The sequence below is a fragment of the Pseudorca crassidens genome, chromosome 1 (genome assembly GCF_039906515.1).
Source record: "Pseudorca crassidens isolate mPseCra1 chromosome 1, mPseCra1.hap1, whole genome shotgun sequence".
Taxonomy (NCBI): Eukaryota; Metazoa; Chordata; class Mammalia; order Artiodactyla; family Delphinidae; genus Pseudorca; species Pseudorca crassidens.
In genome coordinates, this window is record NC_090296.1 from 35,297,326 (window position 1) to 35,319,938 (window position 22,613).

The 22,613-nt window shown below is 36.4% G+C and overlaps 1 protein-coding gene across 12 annotated transcripts in view; it reads right to left on the bottom strand.

Moving 5' to 3' along the window:
• Nucleotides 1-252: 252 nt before the first annotated feature.
• Nucleotides 253-22,613, bottom strand: part of GPHN (gephyrin) — a 626,350-nt gene continuing 603,989 nt past the window's right edge. For all 12 annotated transcript variants that reach the window (XM_067732935.1, XM_067732912.1, XM_067732903.1 and 9 more), the window contains 5 exons: nt 17,522-17,595; nt 13,308-13,372; nt 9,906-10,009; nt 2,377-2,473; nt 253-1,264 (listed from right to left, as the gene is read on the bottom strand). In XM_067732935.1, the coding sequence (XP_067589036.1) occupies nt 1,131-1,264; nt 2,377-2,473; nt 9,906-10,009; nt 13,308-13,372; nt 17,522-17,595 (474 nt within the window). In that variant the 3' untranslated portion in view covers nt 253-1,130. The remainder of the gene's footprint in view (nt 1,265-2,376; nt 2,474-9,905; nt 10,010-13,307; nt 13,373-17,521; nt 17,596-22,613) is intronic.

A 22,613-nucleotide genomic window follows, 5' to 3' on the forward strand; every position in this document is an offset into this window, starting at 1 on the left:
CTTTCCTCTAAATTTCCTTGCTATTCTCCAGCTATGACTGGAAAGACCAGACCAACTACAGGTTCTCTCCTACTTTCTAATCTGTATTTGCACAATGCTACAGTAAAATATAGATTACTCTATATTTTTAAAAATCTCCTTTATACCACTTAACCTTGCTAAGCCATCTGAACTATTCCTTTTATCCAGGCAGAACCCCATCAGAATGGCATAACAATCTTCTCTTTTTTTATTAACAAGGCCAACACACACTGGATTTTAAATAATGATCGAGGATTTTTTTTATTCATTAAGTTTCAGTATCATTACAGAAAATGTTATGGTACAGAGTTGTTTAACATTGTTTTTTCTTTGCTCTTGATTTCCACATGAATGCTGGTAACACTAATATCTGTACAAGATCAGTCTTTGATTTTATTTTTTATTCTGTACAATTTTAAATGTATTGGTTAAAAAGGCTGTCAGCACTTAAGGAAGCATTTTTTCCCCCCAGTTTGTTTGTTCAAATAAAAGGTATCCAGTTACTGCCCAAGAGTACTGTGCCATGAGGCTACTGGGATGAGAGGCCCCCCCACCCCCGAACGCTCTGCGGGGATGGTTCTCCTTGAGGCAGGGCAGGGCCACCACCCAGTCACTCTTTGTTTGGCACTGTGCACATAAACACGAGATACATGATAAAGAACAAGCAAAAGCTCTCTGTAAAGCGGTTATGAAGCATACTAAGAAGGGAAATCCAAGTGTTGCCTACGCTAGTATAAATAAGCAGACAGCCTTGATTTAAGAGCATAAGTAGTTGTATTTTAAAGATGAGAAAAACACAAGTTCTGCAGGCACCTACTGCTGTCTACTAAAAGCTATCGCTATCAGACCTAGCATTGAACACACAAAGCAATTTGCAAGAAAGGAAAAATTTGCTTTGATATAATCAGAATAGAGTTGTCTGTTAAGATTTATTTTTAGGTGTTTTTTTCTTTAAAAGGTATTTAAATTCTTTTGAAATATAGTTCAAGATGTTGACCATACAGATCAACTTTTATCCAAATCAGAAAAACTAGCTGTGCCGTTGCATATTACAGGATACAGTCAATGGTATGTAGACATGCATCAAAGCTTTCTCCCGCTGGTGACCATCATAGCCGTCCGATGACCATGACGTCCACCACCTCGCCCTTGTGGAGCTCCACGTACTGCTCTGTCTTTGGAGGAAGCATCAATAATCCGTTGGCGCTGCGCATGCTCATCAGACGGCTGCTCATCTGATTACCTAGGAGGAAATACTCTCATTACAGCAGCATCAGCGTCATGGTGTATGCATGCGCAGCCCTTGCAGTCCTTTTCAGAATAAAAACTGATGAACAGAAACACAGGTCTTCAAGAGGAAGAGAGATGATCAGACTTCCCAGTACCTTTTTCAGGTGGCCTTGCTACTGTATCCTACTACCTTCTCACTGAACTTTAAAAATAAACATTACAAATTATTGCTTAAAAGAACAAAACCAAAATTTTACAGCATTGTGGAAAATACCATAGAATTTCTCAATTCAGGCTAAAATGTGACGTGTGTCTGAAAAGACAGGCTTTTAAACCCTATTAAAACAATAATGATAATAACAGCAGTGGCTACCATTTCTTTAGTATTTACTAAGTACCAGACAAGGTGGTAGACCTTTTACTCAACTACCTTATTTAATTCTCAACGACTCAAAAGAGGTTAGATAACTTGCCTAGGGTCCTGCTAATTAGTTGGTGGCCAATTTGAATGCAAGTCTGATGGCAAAGCCCATCAAAGACCTACTCACTGTGCTAGCTGATGTTTGCACTTGATAGGACCTTTGTTTAATTTTTTCTGGAATCCCATCAAAAGTCGGGTAAAATATGACTAGAGAAGTTGGGGATAAAAGTTTAAAGTCTACAGCAGGTAACTTCAGAACTCTGAATTATCAACGTTGATTTCTCAGTCCTTAAATCTTACCAATATCTAGTGTATAGTAAAGGCTACAGAGAATCACACTCTAATTGGGCTTTAATCTCACACTGATGGGTGGCATAGCCCAGTCCCCTCCTTTTCCTACCATCAAAGTTATGCTCAGAACTTACTGGTTGAACAAACAGATAAAAATCTTCTGTAATTTTAGATTTGTATTTCAAATGTTTATCTAGAAAATATGGCTCCATGGAATAACAAAATCTGTATTTTTTTTTTCCTCTTGTCCTGTTATGCTACACTGTTTTAGGAATAAGTTAACATCTAATCTTTCAAAAGGGAAAATGTACAATAATTACAAAATTAGGTATACTCAAGGAAGGAGGTTATACATAAATTTGTGTTTTAACAGGATGGGTGTATAGAGATACCTGCAGGTGTGAATGACTAACCTGTACTCTGTGCCCAAGGTAGTGGTTCTTGGTGATGCCAAGTCAGTATACACCGATGGTATTCTGGGCGAGGATCCAGTTTTACATCACATGATAACTACAGAAAAATGAGGAAAAGAAAACAAACTTGATCACCTGATCATCTCTTAAAACTACAGGGTGGTGGCAGTTGTGCAAAGAGTTCAATGGACATGGAAATATCTTGGCATTCTGCTGTCTCCACCACTGCCACCTTATGTTCTTAATACAGGAAGTCCAGAGGTTGCGTTGCTCTGGTGAAAAGAGAAAAGAAGGCTAAGAAGTTGGTACCCGCAGTAGGAAAAAGGGCAGATGAAAAATATAAAGTCTATTTTTGAATTCTAATTTTACCTCTGACCTATGAATTAAGAAATCAAAGCAGATGTTTTAACATTGAAAATAAAGGAGGTAGACCTACACAAACATACAAGCTCAACATCCATTTATCGGTGTGTCATCCAACTGTCCGTCATCCAACCATCCATCCATCCATCCATCTATCCATCCATCCAGTAAAGATTTACTGAGGTGCTAATTCAGCTACTCATTCATACACTTATCTTTAATATGAAAGGGATATTTTCTTTTTAAAATTTTTATTGGAGTATAGTTGATTGACAATGTTGTATTGGTTTTAGGTGTACAGTAAAGTGAATCAGGTATACATATACATATATCCACTCTTTTTTAGATTCTTTTCCCATATAGGCCATTACAGAGTACTGAGTAGAGTTCCCTGTGCTATAGAGTAGGTCCTTATTAGTTATCTATTTTACAATAGTGTGTATAGGTCAATCCCAATCTTCCAATTTATCCTTCCTCACCTCCCCCCTTACCCCCAGGTAACCCTAAGTTTGTTTTCTATATCTGTAACTCTATTTCTGTTTTGTAGATAAGTTCATTTGTACCCTTTTTTAAGATTCCACATATAAGTGATATCCTATGATATTTGTCTTTGTCTGACTTACTTCACTCAGTATGACGATCTCTAGGTCCATCCATGTTGCTGCAAATGGCATGATTTCATTCTTTTTTATGGCTGAGTAATATTCCATTGTATATATGTACCACATCTTCTTTATCCATTCTTCTGTTGATGGACATTTAGGTTGCTTCCATGTACTGGCTATTGTAAATAGTGCTGAAATGAACACTGTGGTGCATGTATCTTTTCAAATTATGGTTTTCTCTGGATATATGCCCAGGAGTGGGATTGCTGGATCATATGGTAGCTCTATTTTCAGTTTTTTAGGGAATCTCCATACAGTTCTCCGTAGTAGCTGTACCAGTTTACATTCCCACCAACAGTGTAGGAGGGTTCCCTTTTCTCCACACCCTCTCCAGCAGTTATTGTTGGTAGATTTTTTGATGATGGCCATTCTGACTATCTCATTATAGTTTTGATTTGCGCTTCTCTAATAATGAGTGATATTGAGCATCTTTTCATGTGCCCCCGGGCCATCTATATGTCTTCATTGGAGAAATGTCTATTTAACTCCTCTGCCTATTTTTTGATTGAGTTGTTTGTTTTTTTGATATTGAGTTGCATGAGGTATTTGTATATTTTAGAGATTAATCAAAAGGGATAGTTACTTTCTTTTCTCTTGATTATCAGATTATCCTGTAATCAGGACTGATTATATCAGTCCCAATACTGATAAACAATCTCATTAAAGCAAATAAAAGTAGTCTCATAAAAGTTATACCACTTTGGTTTGGTCACATCACTGGCACTAAAAGAATTCCTCTGAATGAGTCTTTGCTATGGAATGGCATCTTTCATATCTTTGTAACACAGCCAATTTCTGTTCACACACATTATACAGAATGACCAATCAACATTCAACCTGGAGCCACTGTTTTTTTTTTTTTTTATCTATGTCATTAAATTCATCCTGAAATCTGATCAAGGTGATAATGTGTTGGTAGCAGGTGCCTAAAAGGTATAACTTGAACAAGTTTATACAGTACATAATTATGATCTATAGCCCATCAAAGATTAGTTCAATGAAAACAAGACTCATTCCAATGCATGAGAATTAACATTTTCCATTAGCATAATAATCGTTTAAGTTACTCTATCTTAAAATGGTCTAGAAATCCTTTACTCAACTAAAACAGATATTGCTTAAATTAAATGATATAGTTAAAACTTGACCTGGAAATTTTTATTGAAGTGAGTTCATCTCTAATCCATTCTGGTTACTTTGTTTTAAAATATTCTAATAATCTAATTAGAATATTAAAACATTCTAATTATGCTTTTTATCTGGAATCCAGAATAAAATTCAATTCTAGGGTGTTTCTCCTTAAGTCACACTCTACTCTTTCACATGATATTACTTATGTTTATACCCTATTTCATATCTACTGGGGGGTAACTTGCCATTGTTCCTAAATTATTCTGTGCTTACCTGAGGACAAAAATCTGTCTTTCAACCTGAGTGTGTGGGTGTGTGTGTTCTCCAGCACTAAACCACAAGAGCTATTCATGTGGCTGTGTCATTTGCTAAGTGTTTGAGGTTTTTCCCCAGCAATGGCACTGAATGGCTCATGGAAGTACAGTGGAGCAAATAATATACTGGGAAGATACGGGCACCTAGGTTCTACTCCCAGTTTTACTGCTAAACGATGTGTTGTATTGGCAACTTATTTTGCTTTCCCATACCTGTTTGTTCATCTACAAAATGGGGTTGTTTGTTTTAAAGGAAGATATTTGTTAATTTAATAAACAAGAATCAATTGCATCAAATTAAAGTGAATGAAATTTTTTCACAGCCTCAGAAACAGCTGTTCCTTTTGTAGCAAGAGATGAAGCTAATTAGATTTTTATGGTATTTTACTGAAATGCAGAATACTTTATTCACCAATATATTTAGTTACACTGACACTATAGTTCTGGTATATTACATCAGTTAGCTTAAGAAAGCACCTATTTACTATAAGCTTCAGTGCTTATAAGAATGATGTACCATGAGTAAACATACACATATATCAATATTTTGGTGGAAAAACACTGCAAATGGTGGATGTTTCACTTCTGCCGATTTCTTCTACTCTTTCAAAACTGGGCAGTGAGCTGTGGACTAGGAGTCCTCTGTTTCCTTTGAATATTTTGCTGGCACACAGTAGTCACTCAAGAGATAAAATTGTATTATTTGGTATAGTATTATATGGTATGCTCTACATGTGAATGTCTAAGAGAGAGAATGAGAAAAAAAAAAAAAAGAAAGGTCAATGAAATGAGCTGATAAGCCACAGACGGGGAGAAAATAATTGTAAAAAACACACCTGATAAAGGTCTGTTATCCAAAATATACAAACAATTCTTAAAACTCAATAATAAGAAGATGAACAACCCAGGTAAAAACTGGGCAAAAGAATTGAGCACCTTACCAAAGAAGATATACACATGAGAAGTAAGCATATGAAAAAATGTTCAACATCGTAAGTCATTAGGAAATTGCAAATTAAAACAACAATGAGATATCACTAGATACTTACTAGAAAGGCCAAAAATCCAAAACACTGGCCACAGCAAATCCTACTGAGAATGTGGAAGAACAGGGACTCTTATTCACTACGGTGGGAATGCAAAATGGTAGAGCTACTTTGGAAGACATTTTGGCAGTTTCTTACAAAACGAAATATATTCTTACCATACAGTCCAGCAATCTCAGTCCTTGGTATTTCCCCAAGTGAACTGAAAGTTTATGTTCATACAAAAACCTGCACACAAATGTTTATAGCAGATTTATTCATAATTGCCAAAATTTGGAAGCAACCAAGATACCCTTCAGTAGGTGAATGGATAAACGGTGGTATATCCAGAGAATGGAATATTATTCCTTGCTAAAAAGAAATGAACTATCTAGCCGTGAAAAGACATGGAGGAACAAATGCATATTAATAAGTGAAAGAAGACAATCTGAAAAGGTAACATACTGTATGACTCCAACAATATGACATTCTGGAAAAGGCAAAACAGTAGAAAGATCAAGGGTGAGCAGGGAGGGAGGAACGAATAGGCAGAGCACAGAGAATTTTTAGGGTTGTGAAACTGTACGATATACAATGGTAGATACATGTAACTGTACATTTGTCAAGACCCCTAGAATACACAACACTGAAAGTAAACCCTAATGTAAACTATGGACTTTGGGTGATAATGATGTGTCACTGTAGGTTCATTGACTGTAACAAATGTACCACTGTGGTGCAGGATGTCAACAGCTGGGAAGGTTGTGTGTGTAAGGATGGGGTGGGGAGGAGGAGTAATACAGGAACTCTCTGTAGTTTCCAGTTAATTTTGTTATGAACCTAAATGTGCTCTAAAAACAAAACTTGTTACTTAAAAAAAGGGGAGAATATTTTTTTCCTTCCTCTTTGTCCTGTCCATCTTTTAGAGAAGTGACCTCAAAGAATTATCTAATACAGTAAATAATTAATTGCAAACACAGTGTAATAGGGCACAAAGAAGTAAATAATCAACCCTTCTTAGGGACACTGAGAAAGGCTTCACAGAGGGCATGATGCCTGAGTCTTATGACTAAGGAATTTTCCAAGCTGAGAAAAGAGATGGGGGTGATTAGGAGAGAACCTCCTAGGAAGGAGATCTCACGTCCGTTCTGGAGGCAGTAAAAAGCTTGGTATGGTCAGAGTGCAGGATGGGAAGCAGATGAAGCTGGAAGGGAAAACAGGCCTTGGGATGGAGGGCCTCCTGTGCTCACTTGAGCAGTCTGGATTTAACCCTGCGGTCATGGGAAGCATTGAAGAATTTTAATTGGAGATGCTGACATGATTAGAGTGAGAAAAGGGATTTAAAAGGAGGCAGGATTAGAAGAGAAACCATTAAACATTGGAGCCATCATTCAAACCAGCTTATTTGGCTACAAAACACAGGGGATGTGGATGGTGGAGGGCGCTTTAGGAGAATGGTGAAGATTTGGAAGACTGCAGTAAGGAATGGAAAAAGCTGATCCACAGGATATAAAAGGATCATCAAGGGGAATATTGGCCCCTGCTGAGGTTTGTAAATTGGAAGGGATAACTTGAACAGCTGTAGTCTCTTCTCTAGTTGTACTCAGTGCCCTGGAAATAAAACTGAAGGACAAAAAAGGGAGGATTGATCTAAGTTTGTGGATTCTTAGAGTTACTACAGTTCATGGAAGAAGAGGCAAAAAACATTTGAGGGTGTTAGAAAAACACTGAAGTGATACACCACAGGATTTAGGTTGGATGAGGAAAGGGGTAAAGCCAGAAGGGACTTATGGAAAGGGAAAAGGGAAGGTGTTATAGGAGTGTTTAAATTCTTTTATATCTACGGGTAGGTAACTTGCCATTGTTCCTAAACTGTATACCAGAGTTGGTGATTTTTGAGATGGAGCACTTCATGGTATTAAAAAGGATATGTGTATTGAGTTGCTGAAGCAGAAATAAAGTTATTTAGAATTATGAAAATAAAGCAACTGATGATAAGAGGTGAGGGAGAGAAGACTTTTAGACGATTGCCAAAGACCTGAAAGTCTTGGGAAGGTTTGATGGTGGTAATGAGGGGAAGGTGAAAGCTCCAGGAGACTCAGGGAAGAGGCTGGACTAAGCTGCACAGATTGGAGAAGAGAGTTTGTGAGAAAACAGATGACCAGAGGGGATTCTATTAGAGTGGAGGTCCCACGTGACATGCTCCAGGCCCTGGTTGGTACCTAGGGCCCGGACTCTGCTCAAGTCTGGTCAAAACTTCCAAAGAGTGGTTAAAGGAGCTTTACACTAACTTTTAAAAGTACTAGAGAAGTTATGAGGCACTGATTTCATTAGTCCAACAGAGAGGCGCTCGAGCTCATCTGCCTTATAAATCATCTAAAATTTATCAAGTAACTTTAAAAATTCTTACACCTGTTGGTGCAGATCAGTTTTAAGTTAATTTTTCCAAAGTTTCTATAACCTAGTTATATTTTTCATCTCTGAATAATAATAAAACTGGTTTATATTTCTTATAAATCATAGACAGTTCTATCATTTTCAATATCTGTTTTTTAATCAATCCATAGGCCATTATATTCTCATATAACAGGTATCCAATTATACCTTTTGATGTTCAATGACTGACCTTTTTTAAAGCTGAATAATGCTCCATTGTACACATACACTTCATTTTCCCTATCCATTCATCTGTTGTTGGAAATTTGGGTTGTTTTCTTATCTTTGTATAGTGAATTATGCTACAATGAACACCGGGGTGCAAATATCTGTTTGAGATCCTGATTTCAATTCTTTTGGACATATACCCAGAAGTGAGATTGCTGGATCATACAGTAGTTCTACTTTTAATTTCTGAGTAACCTCCATACTGTTTTCCATGAGGCAACATGGATAAACCTAGAGGACACGATGCTAAGTGAAATAAGCCAGTTACAAAAATACTGCATGATTCCACTTATAGGAAGTATCTAAAATAGTCACTCACAGAGGCAGAGAATAGCATGGTGGTTGTCAGGGGCTGAGGGGAGGAGGGAAGGGAAATTGTTGCTCAATGGATATAAAGTTTCTGTTATGCAAGGTGAATACATTTTAAAGAATCTGCTGTACAACATATTACCTATAGTTACCAATGTGGTATTGTGCACTTTAAGATACTTTAAGAGGATAGTTCTCACGTTAAATGTTCTTAGCATGAAATAAACAAACAAATCAAATAACACAAAGAAATGTTTGGAGGTGATGGATATGTTTAGTACCTTGATTGTGATGACGGTATCACAGGTGTTTGCATATGTCCAAATTCATCAAAATGTCTACATTAAATATGTGCAATTTGTGTATATCAATTATACCTTAGTAAAGCTTAAAAGAAAGAAAAGTACTGATTTAGTATTATAGTTTAAATTGCCAGGAAAATTGTTCATTAGTTATTACATAGAAACTGTGTTACATAATTAGTTTACTAGTAGTAGTAAAGCAAACTGAAGTTAGTGTTGGTGGAGAAGGGGACTCTAATTTCGGAGTGATTTTTACTGCAGGTATAATTCCTCAGCCTTAGTGGTCCTTTTTCCAAACAATATGGTCTCCCTTTTCTTCTGCTTCACTAGAGTCTCTTTCTTGTCCTTTAATTGTCTTTTTCTGAACTGTTAAAAATTTATCAGCGGGGTCACAGAAAAAGTGATCAGCTAAATTGCTGTTCTCTCTAAGTTTACATAGGGGAAATTCTTGTCCCTCCTTCCATATAGGTTTAGTATTAGTTTAGTATTCTGTTGACCATTTTGTCATTACATATCCACTCCTAAATGGACTTCTAGCTGGAGAAAATTATTCACTTTAGGAGTCATGGAATAATGTGGGAAGGGAATAAAAGGGACTCCTTTCCCTCTGTTTTCTATCATGAAGAGGGGACTATAACCACATTTTTCCTCAAAACTAATATAAAATTCTAGACGTTTGTTTTGGGCAGTTAAAAAATCATATCCTAATTTGTTATTAGGCTTCAATTTTGGTTTCCGGTCATTAGAAAACATTACCCTGGCTTTGATGATGGTTGGCCGAGGATCCAAGATGCCTTGCATCTTTCTCAGTGCAGGCACAACAAAGAGATTGCAGGTGACCACGGCTGACACAGGATTCCCTGAAAGTCAACCAAGCAGTTATTTATAGTACACACATAAAAATTTGCCATATAATTATGACTGTCTATACCTTCAGGTATCATAGAGAGTGAAAGGACTAACCACTAGCATTCCTCTTCTGAATCACCTTGAATCCAAAAGGATGCCAGAATAGAGCTGTAGTTGACCAAATGCCACAGAGGGTGTAAATATTTGGATCTAGCAGTGAAACGCAGAGACTTCTGATGCACAGAAGCTGTTTGGCACCATTTATATCTGTTTTCCTGAGAGCCGTACGTTGAAAGCCTTTAGTAATGAGTTTGCACTTGCTATTTTTAAAATGTTCTAAAATTACCATAGTAGTACATGCTCAGTGCAAAAGAAAATTAGCAAGTAGGATAAGAATAAAGAAATTTATCCATAATCCCCTCTAACCAAAAATTTCTTTAAACTAAAAAAAAAAACAACAATGATTTAAGACGTGAAGGACTTGAAGGCGAATACTCTTAGGAACTGAATTATGTTCCCCTCAAATTCATATGTTGAAGTCTTAACCCCCAATGTGGCTGTATTTGGAGAAAGGATCTCTAAAGAGGTAACCAAAATTAAATGAGGTTGTAAGGGTGAGGCCCTAATCCAATAGGACTGGTGTCCTTATAAAAAGAGGAAGAAACACGAGTGTGTATACACAGAAGAAAGGCCACGTGAAGACACTGAGAGAAGGTGGCCATCTGCAAGCAAGGAAGAAAGATCGTAACAGAAACCGACCTTGCTGGCACCTTGATCTTAGACTTTCAGTCTTCAGAACTGTGAGAAAATAAATTTCTGTTGTTTAAGCCACCCAGTCTGTGATATTCTGTTATGGCAGCCTGAGCAGATTAATACAAACACCAAGTTTTTTTGCAGTTATAAGAAAAATTTGAGGAATTCAACTGTACCTTTCCAAGAAGAAATCTGGGTGTGTCATGCACTTCAAAGAGAGGTATGGTGGGCTATGAAAAAAATGACTGAGCTGAGAACAACAGATTTCGCTTCTTGTGTGGTATTGTTAACTAACCAAGCCATGCGACCCAGGCAAGAGTTCCAAACCTTTCTGGGTCTAACGTTACTCATCCACAAAATGAAAGGTTTGGATTATATGATTCTTAATATTCCTTTTGGTTCTAAAATTCAAATTTTACTAATACTTTTATACAGTGGTATGTGAGTATGTATATATATAGAGAGAGAGGGGGTGGGGAATGCTTATTATATTTTAGGTTACCTTGGCCTGGCTTTGTGTTGCTAATTTCATCATCAAAATAAAAGCAATGGTCAGTTTAGCCTATTACTAGCTAAAAGCATACCTTTAATTTTCTTCTACCCACAAAAGCAGTTAAGAATAGATTTTTTTTAAGTTGTTAAAAAAAGTTGTGATGAATGACATTGATTATTTCAATAGAAAAAGTGAACTGTCCCACAGGACAGCAGACTCTTAATGAGAATCAATTGCTTTCCTCTTGCCTCAAAATATGAGCAGATGGAAATTTTTCTGGAAAAGCAAATAAAGGAAAAATAAAAGAAAAATAAGTAAGAAAGCTATTACTCAACAATGATTACAGTATTCCTGTAATGCTACTGTTTTATAAAATTACTCTATAAAATATGAATTGCTCTATATAAGAAAAGGGACTGGAAAAATCAACACCAAGAAAATTGCGAATAGTGGTTATTTCAGGGGGAGGGAGATTATGGATAACATTTCTTAATGCTTATCCGTGTTTTCTAATGTTTTTACAGTGAACACATGTTACTATAGTAATTTTAAAAAGTTAAAAAAAAGAAAAAGTAGATAACACATAACTTTTCAACTGCATTAGAACTTATCAAGATTAGTAATGGCTTTAATTGCAAGGACCTTAAGAAACCAAAAATCCAATTCTGAGTTTTCAAATCCTTATAAAAAGAACCACTTTGCTGGTTCTACAATCTGAACATGTGAATTGTCGCTGCCCTCTTTTGGTACTTTCAGGCTGAGCAGTGAAAATCTCAAAATAAAGCAATTTGAAAATAGGCTATTTAGTTATAACTTCTTTGGCAGATCAACAACACTTAGTAATGGCAAAATAGGCTCCCACTATAACATACTTTGTAGGTCAAGTCATATCTTCTGTAGACAACAAAAACAGTCTCTTCTAGTCAAAATGAAGCTAGGAAGATGATTTCATTTCTCTATATAATGGTCTTCAGAGTATCTAGGGATGTATTAAAGGCCCTAAGGAGTTTTGTACCACAGAAATCGTTTGAAGACTAAAACTTTATTTACATGACCTCGCTCTTAACATTTCCTATATGAGAGAAACATACTCTCTTTTATGCTTACAGATAGGGGCTTTAAACATGTTTTTAAAGTTCTAAAATTTTCTGCCTGCCTTCTTTTCTTTCTATCTCTACTTGAGCTTTATTTAATATAAAAAAGCAGGTAAATATCCCAAAGCCACCAGACTTGTACATCTGAAAGGAATAAGTAGGTTATTTTCTAAAGGAATCTATGCCAAAAAATAGAGAATGGGACACTGCTACAGATCAGAGGATAATTTTTAAAATTGAAAAAAATAAGTAGATACACAAAACTTCTAAACTGCTTTAGAATTTATCAAGATTAGTAATGGCTTTAAAACCTGGCTTTAAATGCACAGCCAAAGTCCAAAAATTGTAAACTGAACCACTTTGCTTTTTCTATAATCTGAACACGTGAGTTTCTGCTCACGTGGGAGAGGGTGGGGATAATGATGTGGTCAGACTGATGATGCCTGGGATTTGGCTGAGAAGCATCAGTATTTGCAGCCCCTCCTGTGTTGCTGCTCTCCCCAACCAGTCCAAATCTGGTGAGAACCAAAGGCAGCTTTGTACTTTTTTGTTCTAGTATTTCCATGGGCGATTTAAGGCCCTTTGGCCCCTTGAGCATAATACTCTAGTTGTGAGAGGTAATCATACTGCTAACTTTGACCAATTTCCTTTAAGGAAAAGCAGGTGCCCTAGAAAGACGTAGTGACACTTAACTCCTGATTATCATCTTAGGGTCTGAAATGTGCTTTGAAAGATACTAATTTGACTTTCACACCAACCCTAATTAGCCCCATTTTATAGATGAAGAAACAGCTTCTGAGAGGTTATGTGATTTGTCCAAGGTCATACAGTATGAAAAGCTGGGATTTGAACCCAGGTGTTTCAGATTCCAAATCATGCGCTCTGATAGGGGACTGGTCACCTGGGAAACAAAAAGATTTTGGTCATTTTTCCAGAAAAAGCAAAAGAAACTATTTCAAATATTCTTACCTGGTAGTGCAAAGATTATTTTTCTTACACCATCAATATCCAAAGTTGCAAATGTCGTTGGCAGGCTAGAGGAAAAGTAGAGGTTGTTTGTTAGTGACTGCTAAGCAACCTGAGTAGTAAGTTAAATACTGCAGTTTTCTTGTTACATGGTTCTTCATACAGGTCACCTATCGTGTGAAAGTTCTTTTCTGTTGACTCTCCTTTAAATCTTTATAACCTGAAGTGTTTCGAGAGCATTTAAATTAATTCTTTTTTAGCATCTTCTGTTTTCAAGTAACCAAACTTCCTGGTTTTCTGTAGTTTACATTTTTTTCCTTCTTGTCAGTGCCGTAGAAGCATATGCCAAATCCTGGAGTTTCTCCACCCCTCTAGTTAACAATGTCTATACGTTTTTTTTTTCTGCTGGAGAATAACAATCATTCTTTTTATCTGAAGACTACCTGGTAATACATGTCTACCAGATAACTACCTATTGTTCAAGATGAGTATTTCTCAGCCCTTTAAGACTATACTCAGCAATAAACATAAAAGCTTCCCTCCTGTGAAGGGAATGTTTTGAAATGTCAAAATAAATAAAATACCATGACTAGAACAAAATTAAAGCAATAGTAATTTAAGAATATTATCAAATTATACTTCCTCAAAAGTCTGACATGAACCCTCATCATGGGGGTATGCAAAGGGGTGTGAGTGTGAAGAGGGCAAGTGGTTATTAATAGTGATTTTTTTCTATTGACTACCCTTAATATAGAATTTCAGCTAAAATTTTTATTATATTAATGAATCTTGAGTGATGCAAAATTCTTAGGGAATGCTGAAATTTAAAAGTAGCTGAAAAATTACCCTTTTAAGCACCCAAATTGTTTTTCTTTTTACTATTTTTGCTCGTTGGTTGAAAGAAGAAAGGATCACTCACTCATTACCTTTTGCAATAATATGATGAACGTTAATATTTTTGATGAATTACAGCCATCATTATGAATTGATTCTACTCTGCTATGATACAGAGATTTTGGGTCACAGGGGTATTAAACCATAACATAACAGTACACGTGGCGGTGTTTCTATAGTTCTTGTTTCTGTTTTTTTCCCCTACTTTTTTTTTCTGTAGGTCCCCTTAATGCTAGACTGCCATCATCTTGACCCTTAAAGCTGGCCTTTGGTTTGGGAACCAGAGAGCAGTAGTAATAGTTATATTGCTGGAATGATAATAATAATAGTAATAATAGAAGTTACTATTTTTAAAGAAACATCTAAGCATTATATCCATTATTTCATTTAATTCTTACAATAATCCCATGAGGTGACAATTGTCATCCCATTTTACAGATGAGGAAAATGAGACTCAGAGAGATTAAGCAATTTGGCCAAAATTACTCAGATACTAAGATTTGAACCAAGGTTTTTCTAACTTTATGGCTCATAATTAGATAAGGCTCTCATAGGGTACACTGTGAAGTGTTATTACATGGACTTCGTAACATCTATTCTTGGCTACTCTGAGGCCTTTTTTTGCTTACTTCCTGATTCTTTGCTGTGTTTTAGAAAACTGAGATTAGAATGTCATATCCATTTATAGATAGGTTATTTGGCAATGACTGTTACTGTGTGATGAAAATAATTTCCAAGATACATTTTCGACAACAGCTATGCTCACTGTAGATGGTCCATAAAAACTGTGATTGGTAGATCTGGTAGATAATATTCCAAATGCTTTTTGAGTATCTCCGTGTCTAAAAGGAAAGAGGTTAATTGCATTCTGAACGTACTGTATGTGGGAAGAGCAAAGCTAAATTGTTCTTGAGCTTTTTATATTTCTTCTTATTCTACTATTAAGTAGCAATTACCTTTAAATTCTTCTTCTCTTCAGACAAGTATAAAATTCTGGACAATTAAAGGAAGCCCATTTAAACTTCTACACCATTTTTTTTAAATAGCAAACTAACACACATAATAAGATTGAGGAGGGAATGCATAACACCTTCCTTCTACTGTATTTAAAACCAATTTAAATCATCTTTTGAACCTTGCAGACAGCTACTGTGATTTCTCTGAAGGTACTCATTTTAAAAAGATTCCATTACAATAAAACATTTTGTTATGTGCGCTGCTATCATGAGTGTTTTATTGCTAGACTGTGAAGTTTTTGTTTAGGATCTGGAAAGTCATTTCCTTGAAACTCAACACCTATTGTTCATTTTTCCTCTTGAGATCAGAATGTAACAGCTTTTATACAGTAACGGAAGTCACAGAAGTCCTACAGCTGAAGTGGTAAATAATAGACTAAAAATGAGTACTAAAATTATACATCATGGGTGCTGAGATTAATTTAAATAATAGATAATTTAAATAATAGATATTATACAAATATTTCTCCTCTAGAGGTGAGGGTAAGTAATGTCAGCTTCTTTCTCACTGCAAAGGAATAATCAATTCAATTTTTGAGATTAGTGAGAAGTACACAGACATACTTTTGGTATGTCCTCTGTATTCTAATCAAATTAGTACTGCCCATGGGGACAGAGTAAAAAAAAGCCTGTGTACTCATAGCATAATAATATTTGCTTAAGACAAGATATTCTTAATAAGAATGATCCCAATCCAACACCTTCAATAGTAAAAGGGCCTTGTCAGTGGCAGCATATCAGAGCAACTACAGAAATATAATGCCAAGAATTCTAAATTCTATTACATTGTGGAGAAGGCTTTAGGGACAATCTTAACTTCATACTTAAATGTAAAGCCTGATCTCTGCCTTAGAACTGACACAAGGTATCCAATAAATCAGGGAGATTAGGAGGGCTGGCTTGACACTTAAAAAAGGTTTCTGGAATTTGCTGCTAGTTCCCATGGCTCACTTGTAACAACTGGTTAAGTCCCACCTCTACTTTCTCTTAGGGTTCATATGAGCACCCATCAGAGTATGACCCTGAACTAAAGCATCATTACTGTTGTCCCTGACAGCATGGAGGTGTGCTGGAATGCTCACCCACACACTGAGGGCTTTCAACAGTGTTTTTATAATGTTTACATACCACAGGTTTATAGAGGAGCAGGGGTCTCAACAGGCAGGCTGTTGTTTAAAGACATGGCCACACATATTTTATCAACACCAATGTTTGCATTCTTTGAGGATTTACAATGGATTACAGAACCTCCATTAGCCCTTCCTGAGGGAGCTATTAGTTTTCAGGAGATATGCAAGATCTAGGTATGTGGTTACTTTTCTTTCCTCTTGGGAGGTAGTAAGAAGCAGTATGAAACACTATTCATGAAGTATTCTTACAAAAAAAAAAAAACTGAATCTGAATCTACTCAAACCTTTAGATCTAACTTCCGATGTACAGAATATACTGGAGAGAGACAGGAACAAATTAAATGCCACCACAAGGAAGCAATCAGCCAAATCCATTCACTAGGACAAAACTAGGACAAAAGATTCAGTTGCTTCAACAAGTAGTGGCATGCCAAAAAAGGGGGGCGGTGGTTGGTAAATGTTCCTGTTTAATAGAAACTTAACCAAATACAGTGAGTAGACCTGACTTGATTCCTAATTCAAACAAAACATATGTAAGAAGGCATACTTTTCCTTGACATTTGGGAGAATTTTCAAATACGATCACGGTATTAGATGATACTGAGGTATTCTTATTTATTCTGTTACCTGAGATAATACCATTGTGATTATGTAAGAAAGTACTGCTGTTGTTATTAATATTTGAGATGTATACTAAAATGACATGTCTAGAACTTGCTTTAAAACAATCCAGCCCTCTGCCCCCCCAAAAAGGTGAAGAAGAGGATTGATAAAACAATTACAGAAAAATAGTTACTGAAGTTGGGCGATGGGTATATGGGGGTTTCATTGTACTCCCTGCATTTGTGTATGTTTGAGAATTTTCATACTGAAATGTTATAAGTGAGAGAAAGAAGCAGAAAAAGAGAAGGAAGGAACTAGACATGGAAATTAAAGGGAGAAAAGGTTTGGAAAGTTGCTTTGCTTTGTTTAAACCAGACCCAGTGATTTATAAAGAAGATGAATTCCCATTTCAGATAGGATATACACTTGTTCAGAGAACTCTAATACTATAATATTTTTTTATTAGAATAAATAATCCATAATAGAAAATGTAAAAAGAAAGCATTTAAAAACTTTGTTAGTCAAAGCAAGCCAAACCAACCCCATATATTAGATAACAAGATAATTTTCATACCCTGGTTTCATAAAAACCCTGCCAAAATGGATCTGGGCATGAAGATCAATGTCCAGCACCTGCTTGAGATAGTCCTGCAAATATGAAAAATAATCACTTTACTTTCGAACATTCTAATACCAGACTTTCAAACTTTAAATGAAAAAAAATAAATTTGTAAGATTGAAATGAAAAGAAACACCTTATTTTAGTGAAGTTGATTTAAGACAAATATCCCTTCATTCCTCATTCATTTATTCATTCAGTAAATATTTACTGAGCACCTGTATATGTTGAGTATCAATCCATGTACAGGGAGATACAGCCTGGAGCAAAAGAAACAATGTCCCTTCCCTCATAAAAGGTACATTCTAATAGAAGTAGTTAGATAGATAGTAAACCAAGCAACCACATTAACATATAAATCATTACTTGATAGGTTGTTGTCTCTCTTTTAAGACAGATTTTTACGTCTGAGAAAGGATGTTAATAAATATGACTTAAGTAGCCGTGCCTGGGCAGGGAAGCCACATGTATGCATCACACACTATTCTGTCTAATAACTTAAAATGATGCACATTCCTTGAGGAGACACTTGGACATTTGCCCACAGATTACCAAATCTAAATAAGTCAACTAAAAATGTAGGGAGGGAGCTCTAAAACAGAAAGTCAAGGGTGTTTAATTGCTCCAACTTTATATTCTGCTATTACCAACACAACCAACCTAAGGTTATGACCAACCCAGAGCCATCTGACAAAACATGATCTTTGGAAAGGAAAGGCAATACTGCCTTGTAGTTGGTTTTGTAAACGTAAAGAAAAAAATTGCAGTTTAAAAAGTTTCTCTTAAGTAATACAACCTCTTGGTCTATTACTGAGTTTCCTGCTCACTAATCCAAGATTCTAGTAACCTACTAAAATTTTAAATATTTCACAAGTTATGGGACACTTTTATTTCTTTATTATTTTTTTTGCGGTACGCGGGCCTCTCACTGTTGTGGCCTCTCCCGTTGCGGAGCACAGGCTCCAGACGCGCAGGCTCAGCGGCCATGGCTCACGGGCCTAGCCGCTCCGCGGCAGGTGGGATCTTCCCGGACCGGGGCACAAAGCCGTATCCCCTGCATCGGCAGGCGTACTCTCAACCACTGTGCCACCAGCGAAGCCCGGGACACTTTATTTTTAAAAGCTGTTTCCTTCTATCTCCACAGCCTCAGCCAACATCATCTCACCTGAATTACTGAAATAGGTCTCTCTGCCAACACTCCTGCCCTCCTCCAATTTATTCCCGCCACAGTAGTGAGAGAGGCCTCCTGGAAACAAATCTGATCAAATCAATATATAATACTTCAATAACTTCCTAACCAGGAAGTTCCTAACCTTCCTAACCTTCCAGAAACAAGTCTCAGCTTTTAAATATCATAGCTAAGATTCTTGTATTTTCTAGTCCCCTTTTGCCAATCATTGCTCTTATCAGGCAATCCTTTTCCCACCAGCCCGATTCCTCTTCCTTAATCTCTCTCTCTCTACATTCCAGCAGGACTATATTGCTGTCAGTTTTTACACTTTCTTGCCTCAAATCTTTGAAAATGTTCTTCCTTCCGTTTAGAAAACTCTTTCTTTCCACCCTCCTCTCTCTCAATCTCTGAGATGACTCTCAATCTCAGTCATCTTCTCAGCCTCCCCTAAATTCCCAGGGCTGGATAGTAGATTGATTAGTGTTTATTTTTAGGTTATATTATTAGATGCAATAATTTAGAATTTACTTGATGAACTGATCCATGTACATATATGAATAGGAAATGTTCCTCCACCTAATATCTAGCAATCCTTTTTATCTTAATTTTCTCTGATATCAAGAGAGTCATACCAGCTATCTTTCCTTGTAACGTTTTTCTCATCTTTTACTTGCAATGAGCTGTGTCCTTATATTTAAGGTGGGTCTCTGATAAGCATCATGCAATTGGTTGTTTTTTAAAATCCAGAATGACAATTTTTAATTGGAGGACTCAGTCCATTTACACCTAATATAATTATTGCTATATTTGGGGTTTAAAACTATTGCCCTCCTATTCATTACCTATTTGTCACTTTTGTTTTTATTTCTTTTTCTTCTTTCATGTCTTCTTCCAATTCACCAAAATTTTTTGTTGTTTAATTTTCTTTTTCTTCTATTTGTTAGTTACACATTCTCTTATTATTTTAGTAGTTATTTTCGAGATTACAACATGCATTCTTAACTTACTACAATCTATCATAATTTGGTATTTTTATCACTTCCCAATGTAAGAACTTTAAAACATGTTAACTCCATCCATTCCTCTTTCCTTTTTGTGCTCTCATGTATCATATACTCTATATACATTATAAATATGTGTGTGTGTATATATATATAACTATTATATATATACATTCTACATATACTATACAAACAATATATACTCTATATATTCAATATATATTTATATACATTTAAACCTCAAGATAACAATTCATTTACATTTACCCACATATTAACCCTTTCCTTTGCTCTTTAGTCCTTTCTACATTTTCATGCTTCCATAATCTTTCCACCTGAAAAACTCCCTTTAGGATAGGTCTGTTCGGTTTTTATCTAGTTCAGTTCCACACTAGCTTTTATTTTCTTTCAGCATTTTACAAATGCCATTCCATTGTTCTCTCTCTTTTATGTTTTAGAAGTTCTGTTTTGAACACATTGATTTTGTTTTTATTTTTTTAATATTTTATTTTATTTTGGCTGCGTCGTGTCTTCATTGTGGCATGTGGGATTCTCTCTAGTTGTGGCGTGCAGGTTTTCTCTCTCTAGTTGTGGTGTGCAGGCTCCAGGGTGCATGGGGTATGTAGTTTGCGGCACATGGGCTCTCTTGTTGAGGCGTGCAAGCTCAGTAGTTGTGGTGCGTGGGCTTAGTTGCCCTGCAGCATGTGAGATCTCAGTTCCCCGACCAGGGATTGAACCTGTTACCTGCGTTGGAAGGCAGATTCTCTACCACTGGACCACCAGGGAAGTCCCTCCATTGTTTTCTGAGTTCCATAATTTCTGTTTAAATCATTTCTGTTAGTTCTATTTTTGGTCCTTTGAAGGTAACATGTCCTTCTGGTAAGATGTTTCTCTTTGTCCTTGGTTTTCCGTAGTTTTGCTATGACTACCTATGTATGGTTTCTTTGTATTTATCCTGCTTGAGATTAGCAGAACTCCTTGAATATCTGGCTTTATGTCTTTTATTAGTTTTGGAAAACTCTCTGCCAGTATCTCTTAAATATTGCTTTTGTTCACTCTCTCCTTTCCTTTTGGGACTCCAATTACACATATGTTACACCTTTCACCAAATTCCATATGTCTTTTATGCTCTTTTCCATATTTTTTCCAAATTTTCATTTAGTTTTTATAAATAGATTCTAATTTTCTAGTGAAATTCTTTGTCATTTCTTTTTCTTAAACACATTAATTACAGTTTTTTAAAGTCCATATGAGGCAATATAAATGTCAGGACCATTTTTAGGGTTGTACTATCTTGTTTTCCCTTCTAAATTTTTAGTTATTTTGTGCTATTTCTGGTAAAGTCCAAACATTATATATGAAAAAAATTCAGAGGTTTTGAATGATGATCTATTCCTCCAGAAAGAATTTAATTTCTTCTGGCAGCTTAACTAAGATTACCTTGATATAATCAGAGACTGAGATAATTTGAGGCTCAATTGCAGTCTTTGTGAAGACTGCTTTTTTTTCCAGTTTGTCCTTATTCTTAGATCACGGCACTTCAAGGGTTTAAACTGAAAGACTGAGATATTTGCCAGGGTCCCTCCTCCACGGCAGGTCTTGAACTCTTAAGACTTTTGAAAACTCTGCTTATTTTCTTAGCCTTTTAGCTATTCTGTTATGCTTAGATTCTTGACCTCTTGACCATTACATCATCCCCTGTCCCTCCTGGCTTAGGAGTTAGTAAATGCCTTGAGGAAATATATGGTGAAGAATTCCAGTTCAGCTTCTCTGTGGTTCACTTTTCTCTGAGATCTTGGTGCCTTGAATCCCATCTGTCTTGGTTGTTCTCTTTGGACACCTTTTTCTTATTCTTTAAAAAAATTTACATAGCTTTTATCTACTTATTTTTAATAAATTTATTTATTTATTTATTTTTGGCCGTGTTGGGTCTTTGTTGCTGTGCACAGGCTTTCTCTAGTTGCAGCGAGTGGGGGCTACTCTTTGTTGCGGTGGGCTGACTTATTGCGATGGCTTCTCTTGTTGCGGAGCATGGGCTCTAGGCGCGTGGGCTTCTGTAGTTGTGGCACGGGGGCTCAGTAGTTGTGGTGCACGGTCTTAGTTGCTCCGTGGCATGTGGGATCTTCCTGGACCAGGGCTCGAACCCGTGTCCCCTGCATTGGCAGGCAGATTATTAACCACTGTGCCACCATAGCTTTTATAGTTGTCCTTGGTGGGAGAGTTGGTCCAAATAAGCCACTCCATCATAGTAGAAGCAGAAATCTCCAGGCCTTTCTTATGTGTTCTTATAGTACTATGTCCTCCTGACATCATACACTTAAGTAATACTGCAGTTGCCTGATAACAGATATGTATCCTTTATTGTACTATAAAGTTTGTGAGATCAGAAACCCTCTGTATATATATAATGAGTCCATGGTGATTAGCACATGACTTTCATTCATTCGCTAGTTCAACAAATATTTTTGAGTGCCTACTATGTCTGAGGAATTCTATTTGTGCTAGAGATTTAATAGTGAACAAGATACATATGGTCCCTGGCACAAGGATGTCCTGTTATAGTTTACTGGAGGAGGAGACAGCCTAAAATAAAACAACAAATAAAATAACTATAAAGTGTGGTACATGCTATGAAGGAAAAAAGCAGGTGCTGGGATAGAGAATAATGGTATGAGGTGGAGAATAAGGAAAGGCCATTTTAAAAGAGGTGGTGAGGATGAGGACTCAGCCATGAGAAGTGTGGAGGGATGAGAATTCCAGACAGAGGAAAGTATATATACAAAACCTTCAAGAGCAGTAAAGAGTGTGTCTAGAACTGAAAAGACAATGGAAGGTAGTGAATGAATAGGAAAGAGGCATAAGGGGAGGTTGGAGA